Raw genomic sequence first — 27416 nt, 5'->3', positions numbered from 1 at the left:
TTCACTGCCAGGATGGTGTAACTGAGGTGTAAGTGTGTGAATGTGACAGATTTGCTGCAGTAGAAATAAGATATTTGTTGTTAACCATGTTGACAAGAAAATAGTCATTTTCTCCTGGGTGCTAGACAAATAATACTGTGCTTTGTATTTCAGAAACTGAGTATGGTACATTTCCCAGGCCTTCTGACAGTCTTAGCAGTCCATTTGATTTTCCATTATAAACATGGGAGCATAAGAGGCAACGACCATTCAGGTGGCAGCTTACAAAAGGGATTCTTCCCACCATAGCTCATGATTCACTTTAGGAACCTGGTAAGATGTGAGGGCAACCCAAGTTTCACCCCTGCAGCTCTCCTCCATAATTCAGCTGAACTGAATGTCTCAAATCCCAGCCTAGCCCTAAACTGCAGCACTGCACGGGCAGGAAGATGAGTCCCAGAGCGAATCATGTGCACACAGCCTGGCTCTGTGTGTGAGTGCTTGTTCTCACCTGCTCAGGGGTGAGTGTTGGGAGCCGGACAGCCGCCTAATGAGGAGTGGGGGATGTCCCCTTGGCCGTCCAAATCAAATGCTGGCTCCATTCTCTCCATTCACCCCTTCTTGGTCATTTAAAGAATCAGTCATTGAAGGTAGAATGTGGCAATTGTCTCTAAGGAATAATGACATGGGAGAGCAAGTAGCACTGTAGCACTGTCGTCCCGTTGTTCATCGATTTGCTCGAGCGGGCACCAGTAACGTCTCCAATGTGAGACTTGTTACTGTCTTTGGCATATCAAATTTGCTACGGGGAGCTTGCCAGGCTCTGCTGTATCTGCAGGAGGGATACTCTTGGTAGCTTGCTGGACCTTTGAGAGGGACAGAGGAATAGAACCTGGGTCAGCTGCGTGCAAAGCAAACACCCTACCCGCTGTGCTATTGCTTCAGTCCAGGGAGAACAAGTACCAATGTCTAATTTCCCCTTTCCAAAATGTGCCTTGGTGTCTAGGGCACCAAGTGGCAGAAGGCTCTGTGTCCATCCATCAGGAGCCCAGAGTTCCCTGAGATGCCAGTGGTTCCCACTTCAGACCCAGAGTGGCGCAAAGTCAGCTCACTCACCCTCTCCCGCCGCCCCCCCCCCCCGACCTTCTTATAGGCACTGGGGCTTTGTCAGCTATAGAAAAATCTCTTATTTCAAGGAGGATTCCAGGGGCGGGGTGAGGGTGGGGAAATAGTCTACTGTTTTGATTTTCCAGACACTGCCCTGTAAAAGTCAATCATATGTTGGCAGAAAGTTTATAAGTAGTAACAAGGTCAAGAGCTCAGAAAAGGTCAAACTCCAGCTTATTTCAGGAAGCTCTGAGTCCCTGTGGGCTCCTGCTGGGGATAGAAGTTCTGGGGCCCTCTCTCCATGGCCTGTCTCTCCATATCTCAGTGGCAAGGTCAGACTAATTACTTGTGATATTTTTCTACGCTGCATCCGCATTAGAAACTAGTGGAAGCTGAAGATGAAAGTGCTTAAACTAATAGAACTAAGGTTGAGAATGAGATGGAAATTTGTGGGTATTCAAAACAGCAGCGATTTAGAATGTGTTTACATTTGGTAGTCTTTATGGGCTACATTCATGTTCAACATAACAACATAATAAAGTTTTGCTCACTTCTGGTTAACAACAAGACAAAAAAACGTGGCGAGCTCTAACAAAGTCAAGAGAAAATCCAGAGAAATCACAGAAGCCTAGCTCAAGTTCTTTTTAGAAGCCCATTGTAAAAAACATCTGGGGGGGGGGGTCTGTTGGGGAGAACCCTGGCAGCTCTCCCCATTGGCCACCCGGGTTTGGGGAGGGGAGCTGTGGTTCCGGGCTGCTTGCCCAGCTGGAGTGGCCCAGGCCATGGGGCAGATGAAGGAGGAAACAGGGCCAAGCCGGTTGATTAATCAGTTGCCGTTTATTCCATTCTCTCCACGCGCCTGTTCTAGTCTCTCTGAACTCCCATTCCAGTCTCACACTGCCCCTCATTCCTGTCTCCTTCTGTCTCTCCCAGCCCCTCATTCCTCGATCCCCGCTCTCCGGATTCTCCTCTCTTCTCTAGTCTCTCCCCCCTTATTTGTCTCTCTGAGCCCTAGTCATACCCAGCAAAATCAGCATAAGAAATCCCTTTCTGAGGCTGCAGCAATAGTACAGCAAGTAGGGCGTTTGCCTTGCACGCGGCCAACCCAGGGTTTGATTCCCAGCATCCCATATGGTCCTCTGAGCATGGCCAGGGTGATCCCTGAGTGCAAGAGCCAGGAGTAACCCCTGTGCATTGCCGGGTGTGACCCAAAAAGCAAAAAAAAAAAAACCCTTCTTGAGGGCCCACCAGGTTCAAAGGAAACACTAACTAGAGGCATTCCCCTCCTCCTAGCATTTTAATTAACATCTCAATATTAGTTGTTTCTGTATGGGCACAGTAAGAGATAAAATGAGGCTTGTAGGGCAGTTCTCCAGGGAACATCTTGCCACAGACTCAAACTACAGTGCTCAGGCCAGATTAATCATTCCTAACCCTAGCAGGGTCCGAATCTAGTTATTACTTTTTGGATCATGACAACATTTGTTCACAACCAAGCTCTTAACTTACAGTTAAGCATTAGGCACTTTGGCCAGGCCCATCTTGATGCCAGGGTAGCACATAACTCACTGCTTGCCCTGGGTCCATCCTGTTCCTCCTAGGAACCCTGCCTTTGGGGGTGCTAGGAAGAAAGGGCAGCTGAGGCTTATTTTGAGAGAACAGATGCCCAGGAGGTAAATATCATTCAGAGTCAAATGACTTCCAGGTTACAAAGCATAGCATTTACTACTGTCTTCCTGTGCCCATGCAAAAGGACATGGCGCTGAATAAACTATGCAAAGGACTCAAGGAGAAGAGAAAAACAATATTTACAAGTCAACAGGGCACAAAGAAAGAAGTAACAAATAAGCACAGAGGAATGGGAGCACTGTGATGGTAACAACCCAATAAACCTAAACTACCTGAGGCTATGTTATCCTACAGTCCACCTCCAGTGATTGCAGTATTTTTTATTTAATTTCAATCACAATTGATGTTAGGATCAAAAAACAGATTCCCATGATGTCAAACGCAAACGCATTGAGAAAGTAGAGCTGTCAATTCTGGCTCTGCCATGAACCCTGGAGGGGGCTGCAGACCCCAGTGTCCCCGTGGGGAGTGGAGAGGATGCCCCACTGAAGCCTGCGCTTCCCAGTCATCCACATCTTGCACACAGAGAAACAAGGCTGGCACTCTGGAGTGGATAGAGAAGGCTGAGTCTGCTCAAGAGCCAAGGAAATGAAGCCAGAGGAACATTCCCAGAATCCTTTGCGGTGAGCTAGTTAGGAAGGGATAGCTGGAAGATGTGAAAAGGACCACTCAAGTCCTATGTACTTCACTTTACAAGGGACATTTTTGGTGATTCGGGATGGCTCCTATCACCAGATCTGGGCATAGGATTCCATAAAAGTCTGAAATGGCAGCTCCGAAACATGAGCCAAAAGATTTCTTCTCAAGGGTCAGGTTCTAATCATGTAGCTTCTTTCCTGACCACTGACAATCTTAAATATTCTCTCTGCCTCTAAAGTTAAAGGGAAAATGTGCGTATGTTGAATTTTCCTTTAAAAGAGATCTACATCTTTCTGCTGCCGCGCGAGATCGACCCCGGAGGCAACTGAACCACTTTGGACACGAGCAGCGCCCCCAAAATGCCTCCAAACTGTGTGCTCGGAGCTACTGGCCCAGGCGCCGCCAGCGGGGTATGGTCTTTTCTCTCTCAACTCTTTCTTTTTGAACGCAGCGAGGCAACAGCCGGTTTTTAGACTATGCAGGAAGCCCGGGAAAGCCGATGGGGCGGGACTTCCGGATCCGCCCTGTGCCGATATTTAAGCACAGAGCCATGTGGGTACGCTCCTTTCTGCCGCCGCCGAGCGAGATCGACCCCGGAGGCAACTGAACCACTTTGGACATGAGCAGCGCCCCCAAAATGCCTCCAAACTGTGTGCTCGGAGCTACTGGCCCAGGCGCCGCCAGCGAGTGATGCAATTACCAAAAGAATTTTCCCTGGACTTCATATAGAAATCCAAAAACGCGGGGACCTAATATCTCTTGATTGTCAGCAACGTGTAAATGGTCCTTTTTAGCAGGGCTTACCGTGGGGGGAAACTCCAAACAATAGTACTGAGTTTTTTGTTGAAGGGTAAAGATTGTAGAGATAGAATTTTAGGCAGAATTTTCCCTGGACTTTATATAGAAACCCAAAACCGCACGGCCGCGGCAGCCTAATGTCATCTAATCATCAGCAATATGAAATGGTTCCTTTGTAATGGGTTGGACTTTGGGGGGACCATAATAGGGTTAAAGTTTGTAGTGACGTGTAATTTCTGGCTGTACTTTCCCTGGACTTTATACAGAAATTCAAAGCCGCAAGGCCGCTGCCATGGCTGCGCGACCTAATGTCATTTAATCATCACCAATATGAAATGGTTCCTTTTTAACGGGTTGGACTTTGGTGGGAAATCCTAACAAGAATAGTAAGTCTTTTGCTGAAATATTAAAGGCAATCAAAGTGGTAGCCATCTCTATAGACTGAACTAAGCCATATCCCCACGCCGGCTGAGAAGAAATATCCTTCTTTCTCGGGAAGAAACGCGGCGTGGCGTTAACCATAGTATGATGTCCATTAAGCTGACACGGACCTGGTGGCATGGGAATGGGATACAAGGGAATAAATCATTATGTACTTGGAACAGCGGGACGCTGGTGGAATCTCGAGCCGGGGCCGATACCAGCGTATTACTTTTGGTTCCAGAAACTGCTTGCAGACATTCTACCAGACTATCAACTAAGCCAGAGCCCCACGCCGGCTGATGACGGGAAATAACCAACTTTTTCGTTTTTTTTTTCCCTTTGTCAGGCAGCGTGGTGATTACTAAACAGGCATGAACTCGGTGGCACGGGACAAGGGGGGAAAAAATAGAAAAGTTATGTAACAAACAGCGGGACTTAATATCTCTACATTCTCAGCAATGGAGAGCTATCAAATGCTTCCTTGACAGTAGGACTGTCTTTTCTTTTTTGGGGGGGAAACCCTAGCAACAATAGTGAGGTATGTGTTGAAACATGGAATGTAACCAAGATAAAGCGTAAACGAAGTGAAACTTATCACTTACAAGGGCGGGGACTGGGGGGGTGAAAGGAGGTGGGAGGTATAATGGGGTGGTTGCTGATGGAATATGGGCACTGGTAAAGGGAAGGGTGTTTGAGTATTGTACAACTGACATAATCCTGAGAACTATGTAACCCTCCACATGGTGATTCAATAAAAGTTAAATTAAAAAAAAATAAAATTAAAGAGATCTACAGCTTTACTCAAATGATGAAAAGGGCTCTGCCAGCAAGTTATGCACGCCAGGTGAGCACCATCACACGATGTGCAACCCAGCTAGTACTCTAGCTCAGTTGAAACCTGTGTGCACAGGGCTGGAGTGATAGCACAGCAGGTAGGGCATTTTCCTTGCACGCGGCAGACCTGGGTTCGATTCCCAGCATCCCATACGGTCCCCCGAGCGCCACCAGGAGTAATTCCTGAGTGCATGAGCCAGGAGTAACTCCTGTGCAATGCCGGGTCTGACCAAAAAAGCAAAAAAAAAGAAAAAAAAAGAAGACCCGTGCAAACTGCCACCCTTTGTCCAGCCCATGAGAGTACTGTCAGCCCACGTGAATACTGTCACTCAGTGTAAACCCCAGTGAGCACTGTCACCCCATGTACAACTCCTGTGAGTACTTGCACACACTGTAACTCCCCATGAATATTGTCACCCTTTGTACAATCCCTGTGAATACTGTCCCCCTCTGTATGGCCCCTGCAAGTACTGCCACCAGTGTACAACTCCTACAGGGATTGTCACCCTGGGAGTACTGTCACCCAGTGCACTCACCCTGGGGTGAGTCACGCACTGCACCTGTTTTCCAATGGCAAGGTCCACCTAAGACAGGGAAGGGGCTACATGCTGCTCAAACATCACATACCAATAACCTTCGCTAGCACACAGAGAGTTCCCAAGTACTAACCCAGAGGAAAAGAGAGAGAGAGAGAGAGAGAAAGAGAGAGAGAGAGAGAGTGTGCGTGCGCGTGTGTGTATTTGAGTATGTGTGTGAATGTGTTGCATGTGTGTGTGTTTGAGTGTATTTGTGTGTGTGCATGTATAGTGCTATAGGGAACACAGAAGGAATCATCATTTTTCTCTTGGTTCACCATTAAAAAAAAAATTTATTGGGGCTGAAGCCCAATACTAGTGCAGTGGGTAAGGCACTTGCCTTGCATGAGGCCAACTCAGCTTTGTTCCCCAGCTCCCAAGCCCCACCAGAAGTGATCCCGTGTAGCCTAAAAATCAAACAAACAGCAAAAGAAACAAAAAACAGACTTTAAACTTGAAAATCTCCATGAGGAATTCTAATCCATTTCCAGGCGACTCAGGCTGCAAAGGTCTCAGGGAAAGGCTGTTGATTGTCACCTTATGACCTGCTGGTGGCCCCTCAGGTGCTGCTGTCCTCTCACTGTCCCTTCAAGGAGGGAAGAGAGAAGAGACAGGAGAAATCTTTCTTTCATGGCCTGTACCCACGGGGAAGGTGATTCGTGGACAGCTGCCCAAGTGCCCCCTGTCTCGGGAATCTGTCGTTTCAGCAGGATACTCTGAGACTCTGGCCACGGTTGTGTTTTGTGCTGAGAAATGACAGGGGCTCCTAGACGCAGCAGGTCATCCTGACAAGCAGTGCCCGAAGCAGTGGTCAGGCGAGAGGACGTGCCATGACCCTGCTGGCCACCAGCCCTTCCCAAGCACACGGCTGCCCTTTCTGCACTGCCCTGATGAGCCAGATCTCACATCAGGGGCCACAGCACATGCCAGACTAGCTTCTGCCCTCTGTGGGCAACTCCTCGGCCTGCTGAGCACTGCTGCTGCCAGTGACTCTGTGCTCCACGTGTGAGTCCCTGTGCCTTCAGATCAGAGCCAGCAGTGACTGGATGCCTTCTGGACAGGGGCTGTGAGCCCCCCAAAGCAGCAGTGCTGGTCCTGGCAAGCAAACACAGGCCCTCAAGATCATGTTCAACTGTGAGTCACCCAGCAGCGGGGGCGGCACTGGCTGTCGTCTAGCCCGCTGTGCGGTCACAGGGCGTGTGAGTCAGCAACTGGACAGGAGGCGAGGGTGGACACCGCCTGGGCGGCATGTGGTACCTCACTTTCTTCCAGAACTTGCTCTGGGCGAACTGCGGCTGCCGCGTCAGCGCCCCGCTCCACTGGAGGGCGCCGTGCTTCCGTCTGATGTACTGGATGGACTCTGGCAAGGCTGTGTAGTCCGTGGCCTCGTCCACCTCGATGAGGATGACCTTCATCCCGTTGTGGATGAGGGCATTGTAGATGGCGATCTGCTCCTCCGACATGTTCTTTAACAGCTCGAAGCTCAGCGATTCCGCCACTACCACGATGATCAGCCTCCTGCAGAGTTTAATGTTTTCATCGATGACGTTGGCCACGGCTGGAAATAAACAGAGAGACGGCAAACATCTCAGAAGGGAAACAGCTTGGGTCTTACTCGCCGGCAAGGATAGAACAGAGCACTGGGTGGATTAAAGTTTGTTTGAACATTTATCACCTCCTCTTTGAAAGCTGTGTCACTTCCCCTGAAAAATTGGTTTTCTGCATGCCTGAGTCATGCTTTTTGATGCATGACTTTCCTCGGACACAGATGCATAACTTTTGCTCCACCCACTGTCACCTGTATCAAATAGAATTTTATCAGCTTTATTCCTGGACATGGCTGAAAGTCTGGTTCCACCAGATAATGATTATATTTCTTACAGTAAGTGGAGTTTGAAAGGATGGAGGAAATGCCGGTAGCTTAGATGCTGTGCCAATTCTTTTGTTACGTTTTTCACGTGTGCATCTTCTCCTTTAGATAATAATGATTTGTAAGACTTACTTAAAAATCACTTTCATACACCCTGATGATTCCTTTGGAAAGGCAGAGTTCTGGAATTATCCATCTCTGCAGATATGACTCAGTCTCCCATTGCCTCTCAAGACTAGCAGGATAGATTGGCTCCCCAAGAGCAGATTCTCCTTTGGGGTTTGTTTTTGTATGTCTAGAGCTTGTAGCACTAGGTGGCATAAAGCAGTTACTCCATAAATATTAGCTGGGTAAGTGACCAAATTAATGTCAATGCATTCATGAAATTAGGGTCTCTAGCATCGTCATTACAAACTCTGGGCCAGTATCTATTTCCTCTTCAAGGATAAATTGACAGCTTGAAACAGATAGCCTTGTATCTCACTATAAATATAAGAAGCCTACAACTCAAAGCTCATGAAACAAAGTAACTGAGAGAAGACCAGCACCAAATAGATGTTAGCAATCATGGCTGGCTGGGGACTAGAAAAGGAGGTTTCAGATTTCAGTCAAGTATCCTAGAGAATAGCCAACAATTATAAAAGACAGAGATTTTCAAACTGCTTATGCCTGTGCCCTGCTCCAGTCCACCTGCTCAGAATCTCTGCTCCTTAGCATTAAAAGAAAGAGAAACATGGACAAAAGGGAAATTTTCCTCTACTGATTCTCCAAAAGGTGCTAAGCTCTGTCTTTCACAGGTTTGATATTACCTAATTTTCTCAGCCTAGTCAGGGAAGAGACCAAGGCTCAGAGACATGAATTGCATTGCCCAAAGACACTCTCCTGTTACCTGGAAGGTATAAAGACAGGAGATGAGTGGTTGGGGTTGAGATTTATAACATCAGTCATATATGTAGATAGATAGATAGATAGATAGATAGATAGATAGATAGATAGATAGATAGATAGATAGATGGATAGGCAGGCAGACAGACAGACAGACAGACAGATAGACAGACAGACAGACAGACAGACAGACAGATAGATAGATAGATAGATAGATAGATAGATAGATAGATAGATAGATAGATAGATAGATAGATAGATATTTGAGGGCTCCTCTGCAAGTCCCTCCGGATGAGGCCTGGGGCTAGATTGCTCATGCTAGACCCAGTGCTGTGGTACGACATGGTCCTGACCATCAGTGGGCAGGTCCAGATATATCCAGAGTTGCTCAGAGCACTGTGCAGTGCTGGAAGCTGCACTTGGGATCTTATACATACCCAAAAATGCACTCCTGTCTTCTATACTATGTCCCCAGCCCATCAACTCGACATTAAATACGAACTAATTGGATAATCAGACTGACATTTAGTAGTAGTGAGTGGGTTTCAAGCACATGAGAACAAAGGCCTCTGTCTCCTTTTCATTTCTAAAAGCCTGCCTTCCGGTTTGATTGTAACCTCTTCTGCTCGGGAGCTATGGACTGAGCAGCCTCTGGAAAAGGGACCTTGTGATTCTATGGGAGAGTGCCCTAACATAAGCAGAGGAAATCCTTTCTGATTTATTTGTTGGTTCTGTACCTCAGGGAAGGCATACCTTGCCCAGGAATCCCATCTCTGCCAAAAATAAAGAGCTTGTATCCACATTGCCTCTCCAGCACCTCAGGGAGGATCTTCAATGCCAGAGTGTTCACCTCGGGGCTCTTGTTTTCTTGGGCCTTCGGGTATAAGACGTAGGCATCATAGAGCTTCCCATCTGAAAATGAAATGGACAAGCACCTAGAATCATTCCCACTGTGTGCTCTGATATTAATGTGGAAACATGAATGCTACCATCATTTTTGTTTGGGTCTAAAGACTTCACAGTGTTCAATTGTGACTTCACTTGTGTCCAATACTGTCTTGTCATATTCATTTCATTTTTTGCTGGATGAGAGCATCCTATGAGCTTCTGCTTAGTCTCAGAATCAGAATAAGCCTATGGGCCATGATGCATTGATCAGTGATTCTCTGCTGTGACTCCCACTTCAGAGTAGCTAAAATGCACTTGACTTGGGTATTTCTTTTCCCCAGATCTGTTACCCTCTAATAACACCCCGGCAAACTAGTTTTTATTGGCTAGTTTCTCCTGAGGGGAGAAATTGCTAAGATCCAAGTGTTCTGATATGTATTTTAGAAAAGTTTTTTTAATCCCCGTGAGATACAGCATTACAAAGCTGGTTAGGTTCCAGTCATACAGTGTTCCAACACCCGTTCCTCCACCAGTGTACATTTCCCACTATCCATCAATGTTCTCATCCCTCCTCTTTCTCTGTGTCTCTGTGTCTCTGTCTCTCTCTGTGTCTCTGTCTCTGTCTCTGTCTCTCTGTCTCTCTCTCTCTCTCTTTCTCTCCGACCCTTTTGGGCATTATGGTTTGCACTATAGATACTATGAGGTTATAGTTCCTATCTTTTATTCTCCTATAGGAATTCAAGAATTCTATAGCACATATGTTTTGCCTTTTGTAGTTGTTCCATATTTCTTTAGTACTCTATCTACAAGCTCAGACATTTTTTCTTCAACTGTGTCTAGATTCCTAAGAGGTCAATGAGAGTCACTTCCTTTCTTTTGCAATACTTTTTTGAAAATCTCTTTTCTTTCGATTCTTAATTCTCTTGGAATTTGCCTCTCTCTGCATTCATTTTTTTCCCCATGTTTTCCCCCTGTTTTCCCATGCAGTTACTCTGTTAGAATTCATGTAACATTATTCATAAGTTGCTTAGAATTTCTGGTCTAATTTTTTGCCAACGTGCCTTCAATGTCTGGTTCTGGTGTTTTCTCTGTCCCTTCAAACTGTATATTATTTTTACCAGAGTGTCATATATTTTTCATGAACTTGAGTCATGTACTGAGAAAAAGGAATTGCTGTAAATAAGCTTTTGGTAATCAGGGTAAGGGGAAAGGGGTCATTCTCTGGTCCTATGACTGTGGATTATAAATATTTCTCAGTTTTTACTCCCATTTTATAGTGACTAAAATTAACTGGACTTGAGTAAAAAAGCAGTTATTTTCCCCCTCCCTTGGATGCCTAGAAAAGTTTTCCCCTGATCGTTATTGCCAGACCTTTTCTGAATTCTGAAGATGACCTTTCAAAAATGTATTCCTTCTCATAACTGGGTCCCTGGGAATTTCAGATTTGGCTACAATGTAGCCAATGTAGATTTGGCTACATTGATCCTCTAGTAACTTTGTCAGTTGCAAGTGTCATTCATCTGAATCTAAGAAGTCGTTTTAGAGGCATCTCCTTTTCATAGACTGTACCTGCAAGGGAAGTGGCCTTGTCCAAATAAAACAAGTGTCAAGTTGATATGAGAGAGACGACACCATTTTTCAAGGCCACCGTGAGTCTCCTTGCACGACTGTCAGTCCCTGTGAGGTGACTGGAAACAAGAACTGACTCTATAGTTTCTATCAGTATGACCCTTGGTGCGCCCTGCCCAGAGGAAAATAGTCCTCAGTGTATTGGGCAAAATTGGCTGCATCTTTCACAAGCGCAGAGTCAGCAGTGGATTCTGTGATTGCCATTGGACAATCCCATAACAGAGATGAGCATCCAAGCTGACTGCCGAAATCTGCTGTGCAGTGCTGGAGGAGTCTAACCATATCACCACCAAGATGAGCAAGAGTTTTAAAACAAGGAACAGTGCCTGCACACACCAGCAGAGAGATGATCAAGATGCAGATCTAGCGGGGAAACATGCTCATAGGCTTAGAGATAAAAATATGTTGGTGGGCTGGAGCAATAGTACACAGTGGGCAGGGAGCCTACCTTGCTCATGGCCCCACTCCATCCCCGGTTCCCGAGTTATCGCTATTTATTTGATTTCAGGGTAAGAGTTTGCCCTGTCTCTTTCTAAGGGGATTCAATACTGCTTTACTGTTTCTAGCACCACTGGCATTCTCCCCTTTTTGCATACATTGATGTTTATTAAGGACTGACTTAAAATTATTTAATTTCCTACTTTCTCCGGATGAGATATCGCTAAGGTTTAAACCTTGACCAAACTGCACCAATGGAGAAGTTGGATAGGTCCAATTGTCCTTTGTTTAAGTGCCTTTAGTAAATTGTATTAGATTTGGCATTTTAGATCAAATGCATGGTAGAAGAAATGTTTTAAAATATATATAAATTATGTTACTTCGCTTATTATAGGGTTGGTGTTGAAATTTCATAACAGCATAAAAACTAGGATCCTGAAGGCTGGAGATATAGTACACCGGGAAGGGACTTGCCTTGCATGTGACCAACCTGGGTTTAATCCCCAGCACCCCATTTGACCCTGAGCATTGCCAAGAGAGATCCCTGAGTGCAGAGCTAGGAGAAGCTCCTGATCACTGCTGGATATGCCAGTCGGGATGGGCAAACACGATGACCTCTCAGTGTCTGTGCTGCAAGCCATGATGCCCAAAAGTAGAGAGAAAGTACGGGGAATATTGTCTACCATGGAGGGGGGTATACCGGGGATATCAGTGGTGGGCAATGTGCACTAGTGGAGGGATGGGTGTTTGATTATTGTGTGATTGTAACCCAAACATGAAAGCGTGTGAAGATCTGGAGCTGCCGTGCGCGCGAAAAGGACCCTCTGCTCCTTAAAGACAATGATCCGAGAGGTCTTCTAACCCATTTTGGCACCCAGAGCGGCTTCTTACAGAAATGCATCTAGACTGTGAACTGAGCTAAAATATCAGAAATCCAAAACTCATAGAGCTCATAGAGTCTTCATTCTCAGCAATGGAAAACAAATTATTAAATGGTGCCTTTTCAGCAGGCTTGACTGTTGGGGGGAAATTCCAAATAATAACAGTGAGTTCTCTATTGAAATATTGAATGTATTCAAAGTATATAGAGAGAATAAAGTGAAGATCATTAGCCACTCATGTGGGGGGGTGGGTGGGAGAGGGGTATATTGGGGATTTTGGTGGTGGAACATGTGCACTGGTGAAGGGATGGGGGTTTAATCATTATATGACTGAGACTTAAACCTGAAAGCTTTGTATTTTTCTCACGGTGATTCAATAAAATAAAATATAAAAAAGAAAGAAAGAAGGAAAGAAAGAAAGAAAGAAAGAAAGAAAGAAAGAAAGAAAGAAAGAAAGAAAGAAGAAAAATATGTTAAGATCACAAAAAAACATGAAAGCATGTAACTATCTCACAGTGATTCAATAAAATTTTTATAAATAAATAAATAAAGGAAAATAATGAGGACTCTCTACTAAAAAAACATTTCCTTGGAAATTTGTCCCAGAAAAAGTCATGTGTTCCCTGAACAAGTGGAAAGTTTTTGTGAGTGGCAATTGCCAGTGACATGCTAAATGCTAATTGCTTTTGCTAAAGCAAGTTCTCCTTTGAAAACAATCCAAGATTTGTCTCTCACTCAACTCCAGGCTTTATTTTACTCTTCTAAAATGTGTTTTCCTGTGACTCTTGTACTAACTTTCTTTGTATGTTTCTGTTTTTATTTTGGTATTGGGGAAAAAAATCCAGGATCTGATCTACCACACATGAATCCCCATGAGATATAGAGTTACACAGCTGACCACAGTCAGGTTCCAGTCAAACGGGCACACATGAAGCAGATCAGTACAGAGTGCTCCACTGAGCTATGTCCCTTAGCCTGTGCACTGGCTTTAGTTGTTATGTTCTATGTGACCATTCTACACAAACCTATTTGGAATAAGGTAAGGCATTTGTAAAATTCCCCATTAGATTTGTGAACTTGTTTTATACTCTTGTGCGTTTCCACACACCTGGCAAAAGAATTTTTCAAGGATCTCTTACGAATTAAGAGAATAGAGAGAAAGCCTGGGCTTTAGCTAGGCTTGAAGATGACTCTTAATAGAACTGTGAGTCCACCACTCTTGTGGGCCATGTTATAAAGCTTAGTCTAATCTGTATCACTGTATCACTGTCATCCGGTTGCTCATTGATTTGCTCAAGCAGGTACCAGTAACGTCTCCATTATGAGACTTGTTGTTACTGTTTTTGGCATATCAAATACGTCATGGGTAGCTTGCCAGGCTCTACTGTGCGGGCGGTATACTCTCAGTAGCTTGCCGGGCTCTCTGAGTGGGATGGAGGAATGGAACCCAGGTCGGCCGCATGTAAGGCAAAGGCCCTACCCGCTGTGCTATTGCTCCAGTCCTAATCAAATCTAATTGGAGTAAAACAAATTTTCATGAATAGGACACAATTTTCTCCTTCGATTGTATTTTCCATTCACCACATCCTGTGTTACCCTAAATAACTCAGAAGATATCTTCGAATTATTCAATGCAAGTACCAACCCTCCCACAGGATGATTCTTATAGACTGAACTCCAGAGAAATGAATCACAAAGAGCACATGTGCTTTTGGGATCTGAAACATGTTAACAGTGAAGCATGAACTGTCAGCTCTAAATCCTCAGCCCTCTGGGGCTGAGGCCCAGCCTGAGCAGAGGGTACCTTGTCATCTGCTCAGCCCCTCTGCTAGGGGTGACTCACCCTCCATCTTGTTCTTCCTGCTAAACATGACCTCACTCAAAGAGAGTGTCTCCACGCACTTGGCACACACGTTGCTGGGAGTGTCTATGAGTCAGTCACTGAGACATGTCATGGACCGGAGTTTTGGGAACAGTCCTCACAGTCCTTTATAGAGCTGGAGTCAAAACAGCCAACCAGGGATAACTCTGTCAGACTCAATAGGTGGGTCAGAGGAAGCAAACCCAACCCAAAACTGAGCCAAGTTATCATCAGCTTCAAGTTACATGGGCCACAGAAACCAGATTTCCACAAACAAGTTTTATGACAGAGAGAGAGAGAGAGAGAGAGAGAGAGAGAGAGAGAGAGAGAGAGAGAGAGAGAGAGAGCACAAGTTTGTTATTTTCTATATCCCTCCCAGGCTACCAATACAGAATACTAAACTTTAAGTTAGAATTAGGTCCGAGTTAGGGCTTGCCTTTGTATGGAGGACAGACAGAGAGTATAGGAAAACTATCCTGTGAAACAGAGACTGATAATGCACTTGGACAGCACTTTCCGGTTTTCCTTTCTGATCAGATCTGCAAGTTTCTAGAAGGTTGCACTGTTGCACTGTCATCCTGTTGTTCATCGACTTGCTTGAGCTGACACCAGTAATGTCTCCATTGTGTGACTTGTTACTGTTTTTGGCATATCAAATACACCACAGGTAGCTTGCCAGGCTCTGCCATGCAAGAAGGATACTCTTAGTAGTTTGCTGGGCTCGACCTAGGAATTGAACCTGGATTGGCTAAGTACAAATCTGTGTATCTCCCATAAATGAATTGCACAGATTGCTTTTGGTCTTATATTAATTTTCTCTTTAATTAGAGGGCATTAATGCAGCTATATTCTGAAATAGCTCTGATGCAGGATGATTCCTTCCTTCTCTCCTTCCCTTCTTGCTTTCCTCCATTAATTCCTTCCTCTCTTCTATTCTCCCTCTTTTCTTCACTCCCTCCTTCCCTTCCTCCATCTTCCTCCCTCCCTCCCTTTTGTCCTCTCTTCCTTCTTCTTTTCCTTCCTTCCTTCCTTCCTTCCATCCTTCCTTCCTTCCTTCCTTCCTTCCTTCCTTCCTTCCTTCCTTCCTTCCTTCCTTCCTTACATCCTTCCTTCCTTCCTTCCTTCCTTCCTTCCTTCCTTCCTTCCTTCCTTCCTTCCTTCCTTCCTTCCTTCCTCCCGCCTTCATACCTTCCTGCCTTGCTGCCTTCCTTTCTTTTATTTCCTGCCTCCCTTTCTTCTTTCCTTCACTTTTCTTTCCATCCATTTTTCTTCTTTCCCTCATTTCTTCCTTCCTCTCTTCTCTCTCCCTCCCTCCCTCTCTCCCTCTCTTCCTTCCTTCCTATCATTAAAAAGAAGAAGAAAATGAAATACCTTTCTAAGATCACACAGACACTAAGTGGAAGTTAACTCCAAACTCAGGTGGGTCTTCTTTATCTAGGTCTTTTCCGGCACCAGCACACAGTTGGGAAGGAGGTGCAACCCAAGCAGCTCATCCCACCCTCTCCTCATTTACATAAATTCTATTCCCACTTCCTTGAAATTCTATTCAAGCCACTTCCTTGAAATGGTGTCATAGACAGAAAGCCCTATGCTCCATGGGAATTTTTTTTCTGCACCCAATGTTGTAAGAAACTTTCTAAAACATCTGCAGGGGTGCTCAGAAGATGCTGTACTCCTGCTATCTAACACATATTTACTCACTCACTATTAGCCTGCAAGTCTCATTTGACCAAATACATGTTGCTGACTATGAACATATTGTGTCTCTGAACTATGACACTCCAGGGAGATTCCTTCCTCTATGTTTGCCTACAAGATCAAAGAAAAACTAGTACATCATGACAAATGCATTTTCAGTGGTTCTATGGATGAGTGGCTGTCAATTATATTATGACATTTTTCAGTGGATACCCGCACTTACCTTCCATGGTCCTAGTAGAGCTGAAGGCACTTCGATACCAAAGTACAATATCAATTTTGAAAACATTGTAGATACATGTGACAGACACGACCACACACATCAGGCCAAGAAGCCCACCAAGCAAGTATGCGCGAAAATCTGGAGCTATAAATGACAGCAAAAATCAACAGATAAATACACAGATACATAGATTGGCTACTTATCTTTTTTTGATCTTATGGCTCCTCACATAAAAGAGGAGCTAATTATTTGCTTCACTTACAGAGATTGCATCACAAATGTCAAAGAGAAAATGTATTTGATGTCATTGAGACTGCTGCTTCACTCTTTCATACAGTGAAATCATGGAGTGGGAGTAGAATGGTCTGGTCTGGACCACAACATTTAGGAAACAATTGATTTCCTGGGAAGCTGGGAAGAGATCTCAGTGAAACCCAAAATGTCAAGGGTAAGTGGAGTGACAATCCACTTTTTCTCACAATTGTGTGAGAAATTCTCTCAAAGCACACACGACCAAATCTTCTGTGATTAATACCAGATACTCAGTGATGGAAATGAAAAATGTGGGGAAGTTCCCGGGTGCCTCTGGTTCATGATTATATAATATATATATATGTATATATATATATATATATATATAATCTGGTTCATGATTATAGCACTGCCTGATTAAAATCACTCTCCTGCTGACTTAGTATTGGGCATCAGAAGTCAAAAGTTTCGTTCCCCTCGTCTGCCAGCTTTTACTGCTGGCATTCAGACCTGTAAGAGCCCAAAGTCCACCTCCTCACTGGTGCAGTAGACCCTGGCCCGAGAACCTGTGTGTGAGACAGGCTTAGGAAAGGTGGTTTCTCCTCGGCTTCACAGTGAATGCATCACAGAAAATGACCAAGAAGAACCAGTTCCTCTAGAAATACAAGTACCCGAAAACAAGCTCCTACATATCTGAGAAGAGGAAGAGCGTGGCTTTTTCTCTTACCACAGGCCAAACATGGGCTACCAGAAAAGGAGCTTCTAGGAAGGGGAGCACCAGAAAAGGGAAGAAGGAGAGAGGAAGAGAAATTCTCCTCATTCTTAGATCCCACTATATCAACCACTTCCTTCATTGCTCCCTTCCTGATCCGCCACTCCCAGGATTCCTCCACTCCCAGAGGGAGGAAGGAAGAAGGGGGAATTTTCTTGCCTTTAAACTTCCAGGGCTGGAGCGATAGCACCAGCGGGTAGGCATTTGCCTTGTACATAGCCAACCCAGGTTCGATTCCCAGCATCTGGTATGGTCCCCTGAGCACGCCAGGAGTAATTCCTGAGTGCAGAGCTAGGAGTAACCCCTGAGTATTGGCAGGTGTGACCCAAAAACAAAAACAAACTTCCTAGAGTGTTTTTGTGTTAGAAACTCTGACTGAAGGGTCTATCACAGAGATAGGATCAAGGGTAAGGTTATTGTATATTGCAGATCAGATTTGATCCCCAGCATCCTATATGATCTCCTGAGGACTGCCAGGAGTGATTTCTGAGTGCAGAACCAAGAGTAACCCCTGAACATTACCGGATGTGACCACCACGCCCCTACTACCCCCCTCTTTCACAAGAAAAGGTCTATTACAAACTGCCCTGAGCTACAACATATTATAAACTTTTTTGTTTATGTGTATTCAGGACACACTCAGATGTGCTCAGGGCTTACTCCTGGCTCTCTGGTCAGGGTTCACTTCTGGGGAGGGGGGAACATTGAACCATATACGGTATCAGGGATTGAATAAGTAAGAATCTTATTCACTATGCTGTTATAAACATTTACTCTGTAACAAACACTGGGGGGAGGGAGGAGAGGCCTCACCTGGCTGTGCTCAGAGCTGACTCCTGGCTCTGCATTCAGAAATCACTCCTGGCAGAGTGCCAGGGACCATATGAGATGCTAGGGCTCAAACCTGGGCTGACAGTGTGCAAGGCAAGCAATCTTACCTGCTGTACTATGATTCCTGCCTCTGTTACAAACATTAAGGTCAAAATATCCTGCATGTCTTTAAATATGTTGTTCAATAAACTACTGATAGCTAAAACACATTCTATGCTGGTAAAAAAGAAAAAATCTATCACTCCATTAAGTTCCAGAGCAGCCAAAATCTCTAGTTTCTACTGGATGATTCTACTTTTCTCTTGTCTTCTACTTATCTTGGCATTTCCTGAATCTTGGACCAACAATGCCTGGGGACCTGGTGTGTGTGTATATATATATGTATACATATATGTATACATATATATATACATATATGTATACATACACATATATACATATATGTATATATCCAATATCCTGATATATATGTATATCAGGATACACACATATATACACATATATACACACACATATATATGTATACACACACACATATATATGTATATATATCCAATATCCTGATATATATGTATATCAGGATACACATATATATGCATATATATATGTGTATATATATATATCAGGATCTTGGTATTGTAGTAGTCATGACAAGACCAGACCCATCATCTTCAAAAGGCTCCTAATTAGTAGGCAGGGACAATGGAGTGGAATTTCTTTTGTTTATTTTTGGGAAGCCACACCCAGAAGTGTTCAGGAATTAGTTCTATCTCTGCCCAGGAATCACTCCTGACTCTGTGCTTAGGGATCAGATCTGTCAACGCTCAGAGGAACATGTGGGATGCCAGGGATCAAACTAGGATTGGGCACATACAAAGCGAGCATCGTACTCCCTGTACTATCACTCTAGCCCCAGGAATTTCTGAGTGTATCACTCATTGCATTCAGAAGAATTAACACCATCTGCTCTTAACTAAAATATAATCAGAAACAAGAAATTGATATTAAAATATAAATGTAATGTTGGAGTAAGTAGAAATCTAATGCTCAGAGAGAAGGTGTTGTTGAAGGCAGCATTTGTATTTGGGTCCATACGGTTACCTCCAACTTTCAATTGAGATAGTATCTAATAACAAGGATTACAAGAAGTCACAAATGGCATAGAGTTAACTTCCTGGGTATTTTGCGCCAAAAAAACAAAGTAAGATCCAAATTTTGAGAAGTCTTCAACCAAAATATAAATAAATAAGAATGAAGAAGTCAAATGGAGATGTCTCAACAAAACCTTTGGTGTAAGAGGCTACTATTCCTTAGAAGGAAAACAAAAGGATGCAGTGATCAAAATTATATTGCATGTGAAATAGTGAAATGAATGCAGGCAGGGACAAAGATGAATTTAGTAATTATGGGTTTATAATCCCATGAAGGATCACAAACAAGAGACAAACCACTCTTCCCTCCCTATTGCACAATTGGCAGATGTTACTAATTACAAAGCCTGGACTTTGCCTGAGAATATTTCTGGACGTGGTACTTCCAGGTAGTCAGTCTATTAAAGTCAGTATGGCACAGGAATCTGTGTCTGTAGCTTTAAATCTGTAGCTTTCTGATTGAAAGCTAGATTGAGTCTGACTTCAGCTGTACTTACTTTCAAGTTTCCTGCAGTCTCCAAAGTAGGCATCCCACAATCAAAGCCCCTTGTTTTTCCTTTCTTCTTTTTTTTTCTTTCTTTCTTTTTTTTTTCTGTTTGGGTCATACCCTGCGATGCACAGGGGTCACTCCTGGCTCTGCACTCAGGAATAACTCCTGGCAGTGCTCGGGGGACCATGTGGGATGCTGGGAATCGAACCTGGCTCAGCCACGTGCAAGGCAAACACCCTACCCATGGACCCTTAGGTACTCACTATAACAGTTCTTTTTTTTTTTAATTTTAAAAAAATTTTCTTAATGAATCACCCTGGGGAACAGTTACAGATTTACAAACTATCCTGCTTGCATTTCAGTCATACAAAGATTGAGTACCCATTCTTCTACCAGTGCCCATTCTCCACCACCAATGATCCCAATATCTCTCCCACCACCTCCACTTCCCCGCCCAACCCCCCACCTGCCTCTGTGGCAGGGCATTCCCTTTTGTTCTCGCTTTCCTTTGGGGTGTTGTTCACTCTAACAGTTCTACCTCTAATGATGTATCATCATCTAAAGTGACTACCAAAACACAGAGGAATTTTCAGTGACCTAATTTATTAATATCACCAAATTAAAACAATTCAAATATAACATATTTATAGAAAATGGATACAACTTGATCTAATAGTTTAATGAAATAGGAGTCAGCAATGAATAACCAGAGCTGAAGCTACGTTACTGACACATTAATGATATACATAAAGCTAAGGAAGTAAACCACATATCTATGACTCTCTTTATATAAAGTTTAAAGTCAGTCCATCAGAGAGTTGGAAATGCAGGGCTGTCCTGCAGGAAGGGAAGACCATGGTTAGAGACTGAGAGGTGCTTGGGCCTGCACAGTGATGAGAGGTGGTCCCTAATGGAGATGATCAGGAACAAAAAGGCAGGAAGAGTGGTAAGATAATGGATCCTCAATAATCACTCTGACATGTCACAAAGATAGATTTCATGCACAATAATACATTGAGGGAAAATGATTATAAAAAAAAAGACTTCTATGACAAGGCAAAGCCACTAAGAAAAGATTTGAAAAACAGATCAAGAGGCTGCTGAACTCAGAACTCCTTTTATCTGATGCAACTCAAGAGCGTCCCCCATAGATCTAGGGTTTGGGAACAAGGTGCCATGTGTTCATTCAGAGTTAAACCATCTACACACAGGGACTAGAGCGATAGTACAGCGGGCAGGGTGTTTGCATTGCACGTGGCCGACCCGGGTTCGATTCCCAGCATCCCACATGGTCCCCTGAGCACTGCCAGGGGTAATTCCTGAGTGCATAGCCAGGAATAACCCCTGTGCATTGCTGGGTGTGACCCAAAAAGAAAAAAAAAATTTTTTAAAGCATCCGCACACTGAGTGACCTTAGCTTTCAGACCATGGAAGTAAAAGCACAGTTCAGGAATTCAAGCTATATTAGACACATCCCCACTTATGGTTATTTAAGAAAGCTGACAGGACTTGGCAGTGACAAAGTCACACTTGCTAGCTCCATATAGTGAGCACTGAAATAATACTTTATGTTGTTCTGGTAGGACTTTGAAGAAATGCATATAAACTTGGGTTCAGTGAATCCTTAGTAGTATTGGCAGATTCTTTCTTAAAAGAATTGAGAGAAAATATGCTGTCTTGATAAATTTCATGCTAACTACTTTAGACACTTGCCCTGATGTGTAAAGAGAGTTAGCTTACTCTCAAGGTTGTGAATTCATCCTTCATTCTATCTTGTCTCTGAGTCTGTTGAATCGTCTCTCTGGGTCCAATCAGAAATCAATGCCCTATGTACTGTGTTAAATATGTTATATAATGCCAAGTGTGGATGTTGGAAATCTTGCACGATACCACCACACCAGAGGCGCAGTTCCCATGTGGGTTTTGAATCCCAGCTCTAATCACAGAATTCAGTCATTAAAGGTAAATTCATAAAATTAAATGGAAAAACACATACAGACATTCTATTCTTACATCAAGTTATTTATAAAAGGGAACTAAAATCTAAAACCTATCAAATAATAAAAGTTGAGGACTTGAATTTCAAAGAAAAACTTGTTCCATAAATTTGGTGCATAAATTCCTGATGTATCTTAAGATGACACTTTGTATCATATTCATGCATGTTAATACATTAGATAGAGCATCAATTTTCCCTTTCGTTTCATGTTGAGCTTTCCTATTTAATATAACTCTTTTGACTCATGGCAAGCCAGGATTGCAACTCTTCAGATGTTTCCTTGTCATTGTTTTGACCACGTGAACAGAAAGTCACAGAAACATTACCTGGGGGTTTCAATATAAAATACGCTGCAGCTACTCCAGCATGGCAGGTGAAAGGGTGGCCATAATCCTCCATCTTCACTTCTAAGAAGGTTATGTTTACGGTATAAAAATTATGCTCCCTCAAATAAACAGGGACTCTAGAAGAGAAAAGAACCAGGTATTCATGCATGCATCATATTGCTTAAGGCATAAGCAAGCCTGATAGCACAAACCTCTGACCCTTCTTTGATGCTTGGTGAAGCAAACTACTAAGATCTATAAAAGGCAGTACCAAAGGACATCATGCATCTATAATTTATAGCCCTGAATGTTGAGAGTGAATGTTTTTCTGGAAACACTTTGGATCATTGTTTCACTCAGAATACTTCACTGAGAACTTCCAGGTTTGTGGATGGACACAGATACACTGACAGCCCTGAAGAGATTGTCTCTATTTCTTTCCTCTCGTACCATCTGGTCCATACTGCAAGGCCCAGTTCAAGTTCTGCTGCTCGCTGACCCCATTAGTCTCTTTTGACCCTTGGTAGACCACCACAAATGAGCTGATAGGGCTCAGTTAGTATGCGGTGTCTCCCCCACAGTGCCTAGTTGCTTCTTGTTTAATTAATTCAACTTTGAAGGCCTATGGATCATGTTCTAACTGAAGAGTAATGAGACCTATCTTAAGTAGTAACTGAGAGAAACTGTTTCCTATATTTCCTCATCTTTCTCACAAGGCATAAGCAAGCCTCATCATGGCACAAGCCTCTCACCCTTTTTTAATGCTTGGTTAGGCAGAACAATAAGATCTGTGAAAGACACCCCCAAAAGAAATCAGGAAGGGGCAATGAAATTACCTAATAAAAGTAACACAAACAGCAAAATAACCCAGAGGGAAAATTCTCAATGGCTTGGTTTTCTGAGAACCACTGCACCCCCACCCCACCCCCCACCCCGCTTAAACAATCAAACAAAAACCATGGTGCACCTACTCAATCCCTTCCCTGATCCGTGTGGAGTCCCTGTAGTAATCATTCACCAGCGTGTCATTGACCTTCCAGCTTCGTGGATTTGTATTCCCCTTCACATCTGTTATATTGCAGTCAACAACGAGAGTGGAGCCTATATAAAATAGACCACAGAATTACAAATTTATACACATTCTTTCCTTCAGTCTCTCCAGTTTTTCAAACGACTCTCAAGGCAGCAAAGGGGGAGAGCTATGAACCCCACTTTACAAAAGACACATTAAGTTTCAGATAGATTGAGTAATGTGTCCAGTGTCATATATTTATTAGAGGAAGAAATTGGATAAAAACAGTGGTGCAACAAATTCAAGTCCACTGTCTTAGGTATCGCGGGTTGTTGTCCCTGCCTCTTTCCTCTTTCCTGTCCAGCATTCATATGCACAAATTCTATTTAATAAATGTATATTTTCACTTTATTCTACCCAAATCTAATAAAAATCTGTATATTTATTACAGAAAATTATATTTCTAAAATCCACTTCTATGATACATAGTTATGAGGCTTTGTTTTAATTTTATGAAACATAATACACAAAGTCAAAAGTATAAAATATAGATGTGAAGCTCCTGAATTAAAGAATATTCCGTACCACCTGTATCGCATAAAGAAAACGGTGTGTTTTCAGTGTTCTGAAAAAACAGCATATTTTCATAAACTTCCCTGTGTACCCTCCCTCTCTACTTTATATTTCCTTAATTATAGGCACACCCCACAACCCCACAACTCTTGCTTCCACTGTTCAAACTTTGTGGGGCTCTTTTGCATTGCTATCTGAAGGTATACCACATTCAGATGACATAAATCAATAAACCCCCCTTCTTACTAATTTCTTCTAAGGTTGCTTCATGCTCCTATAGAAATATGGTTTCCAGAAGTTACGGGTATGCCTAAGGCTTCCTTAATAGGTATCCTGGGATACACTTTTGCAGATTTCATTAATCCATACTCTACATATGATGGATTCATGTGCCAAAATTGATAAATTACAAATCATCCATATTTCCAATTTTAAAAGTGATGCCAGACCCATCTTTTTCTAAAGTGGCTGCACCAGTACACATTTCCACTAACAGTGTATGAGAAACACACTTACACGGCATTCTCAACATTGTATACTACTTCCAGTGCCTTTCCATTTGCCCATCTCCATGTGTATGATGTGGATTAAACTGGCATTTCCTTAGATTACCCCTGCTTAAGCATCTTTGCAAACTTTTGTGGACCTTGTCAATATCCCTTGCTGCAAAATGTCTGTCCAATGGTCCCTTTAAACTTCTACTGCATTGTCTCATTCTCGTAATTCTGGAAAAGTTAGTTCTTCATAGATTCTGGTTATGAGACCTATGTTCACTTATTGCACATATTTTATTCCAATCAGTGAACTCTTTCTATCTTAATAACCCAAATCTTCTGTGTGTGTGTGTGTGTGTTGCCAGGGATTGAACTCAGATCGTCACATATCACTGTCACTGTATCACTGTCATCCTGTTGCTCATCAATTTGCTCGAGCGGGCACCAGTAACATCTCCATTTGAGACTTGTTTCTGTTTTTGGCATATCGAATATGCCACAGGGAGCTTGCCAGGCTCTGGCTCGTGGGTGAGATACTCTCAGTAGCTTTCCGGGCTCTCCTAGAGGGGCGGAGGAATCGAACCCGGGTCGGCCACGTGCAAGGCAACCGCCCTACCCGCTGTGTTATCACTCCAGCCCATCCTCATATATATGAGGCTAAATCACATCCTGGCCAGAAATTTATACTTTTTACTTTACTTTATGTGAGCTAACATGGTTGTAGTGGTGGTAACAATTTTTGGTTTTGTTTCATAAGATTACTCTATCCTCACCATCAACAAAGTCTCCAAAATTCTCTACCACTATTTCTATGTCACTTCTAACCCATCTTTCCATCTGCCGACCTTGGCTATTTGATGATTTCAAGTTTTGTGCCCAAGCATCAAAGGTTTGTCATCCACAGTATTGTCCATTCCCTTGTTTTGTTTCTCTCTGTGTAATAAGTGAATGAAATCATCTGGTATTTCTACCAGATTTGCTATTGTTCTTCTCCCCCTGACTTACTTCATTTAACATAATGCCTTCTAATTCTATCCATATTGCAGCAAATTACAATATTTCATCTTACTTAGCCCAGGAGCTAAGGCACATATATTCCTTGCATGTAACTGACCCTGGTTCAATCTCCAGCACCACACGGTCCCCCGATCATCACTCAGTGCAGTATTGGCATGGTTCTAGCAGAGCAGACTGGCAATCCTAAACTTGCATTCAACCACTGGCTCAGCTGGACAAGAGTCATAGGAAGAAGCTCCAGGAAAGCTGGGTACTGCTGGAGATTCAGCACCACTAAAAAAAGTTCATCTTTTCTTTCAGCTGCTTCTATATCTTACCAATATTATCTCTTTGAATTCATGTTTTTGCACTAAAATTCTATTATATTAATATATTTTAATTGGAGTGGGAGCACAGCAGGTAGGGTGTTTGCCTTGTATGCAACCGACCTGGGTTCAATTCCTCTGCCCCTCTCAGAGAGCCTGGCAAGCTACCAAGAGTATCTTGCCCGCTCGGCAGAGCCTGGCAAGCTACCCATGGCATACTCGATATGCCAAAAACAGTAACAACAAGTCTCACAATGGAGATGTTACTGGTGCCCACTGGAACAAATCGATGAGCAACGGATGACAGTGATATAGTGATACAGTGATATATTAAAATGTGTTATTACATAATGTAATATACTTTATCATTATAAACATAATTCTATATAGTGATGATTATTAATAGGATAGAAATAACATCCTTTTGATAAGCTTTGATTCCTCTGCCCTTCTTGAAAAGACCGGCTAGCTACCGAGAGTATCTTGCCCGCATGGCAGAGCCTGGCAAGCTACCCGTGGCGTATTCAATATGCCAAAAATAGTAAGAAGTCTCACAATGGAGACGTTACTGGTGCCCGCTCAAGCAAATCGATGAGCAACAGATGACAGTGATACAGTGATATAGTGATATATCAAAATGTGTTATTGTATAATGTGATATGATATACTTTATCATTATAAACATAATTCTATATAGTGTTGATAGTTAATATGATAGAAATAACCTCTTTTTGATATTGAGCATTTTCATTTGGGAACACAGTAAGGAATTTCATTAAAGCAAATCTTCATTTATGCCCTGACTTAAAAGGTTGCTATTTTCACACAGGCATGTCTTTCAAAATCTTTTCCAGCTTATTCCTTAACATCTTTCTATTTTACTGTATTTACAAATGTTTTTATAATTATAAAATAGACAGTCATTTCAGCCATATAAAGTATTATTAGCTTTGAAAGTTTCTTCCTAAATTGGAGTACCTTAACAGAACATTGTAACTATTATAGTGTTTTGAATAATTTTCTTAGAATTTAACAGAGGAAATAGATACATACACAAACATTAGATAATGGGCTTTTTTAAAAAAGCTATATATTCCTCTCTAAGATCTACATCTCTTTATGTTTTCATTATTTTAAATGCATCATCTTGAATTTTCAAAGACAAGAAAGTTAATAATAGACATACTATTATTTTTTAGCTATTTATAAGACCAACTAGTACACTATTAACATGGCATTAAGATTATATATTAACATATAACTGATATGTCAAATAGATAAATAGATTCTATGATGGCATTGCCATCACCATAAAAGTTTAAAATAAATCCCTTTAAAACCTGTGTGTCTGCAGATCAGGATGATAACTCAAAGGGGCCCTGAGTTTAACTCCTGCCAGTGTAGGCATAAGAACTGCCCCAAGTAGCCCTGCTGGGTTCTACAAGGCTGAGGCCAAGCAACTGTGCACTATTTGACTGCACAATTTTTCTGTGTGAAAGGTGTGGCTTCTACGAATGCAAACAAGTCAAATTTATTATTTAATGGGGGTTTTGCACTGTAGTCACTGTAGCACTGTCATCCCATTGCTCATCAATTTGCTTGAGCGGGCACCAGCAATGTCTCATTATGAGACTTGTTGTTACTGTTTTTGGCAAATCCAATACACCATGGGTAGCTTGTCAGGCTCTGCCGTGTGGGCAGGATACTCTAGGTTGCTTGCTGGGCTCTCCGAGAGGGACGGAGGAATCGAACCTGGGTCTGTTGTGTGCAAGGCAAATGCCCTACCCGCTGGGCTATTGCTCCAGTATTGTCAGGGACAAAGAGGTAGCTAACATGG

The 27416-nt window shown here is 43.0% G+C and overlaps 1 protein-coding gene across 1 annotated transcript in view; it reads right to left on the bottom strand.

Moving 5' to 3' along the window:
- Window positions 1-6319: 6319 nt before the first annotated feature.
- Window positions 6320-27416, bottom strand: part of IL1RL2 (interleukin 1 receptor like 2) — a 44175-nt gene continuing 23078 nt past the window's right edge. The window contains exons 7-11 of the mRNA XM_004617917.2: window positions 23150-23279; window positions 22179-22315; window positions 16358-16501; window positions 9493-9651; window positions 6320-7542 (exon numbers count right to left, since the gene is read on the bottom strand). Coding sequence (XP_004617974.1) covers window positions 7157-7542; window positions 9493-9651; window positions 16358-16501; window positions 22179-22315; window positions 23150-23279 — 956 coding nt within the window. The 3' untranslated portion in view covers window positions 6320-7156. The remainder of the gene's footprint in view (window positions 7543-9492; window positions 9652-16357; window positions 16502-22178; window positions 22316-23149; window positions 23280-27416) is intronic.

This window comes from Sorex araneus, chromosome X, assembly GCF_027595985.1.
Source record: "Sorex araneus isolate mSorAra2 chromosome X, mSorAra2.pri, whole genome shotgun sequence".
NCBI lineage: Eukaryota > Metazoa > Chordata > Mammalia > Eulipotyphla > Soricidae > Sorex > Sorex araneus.
Note: the sequence above shows the minus strand (reverse complement) of the source record. Positions and strands in the feature narration are given on the sequence as shown.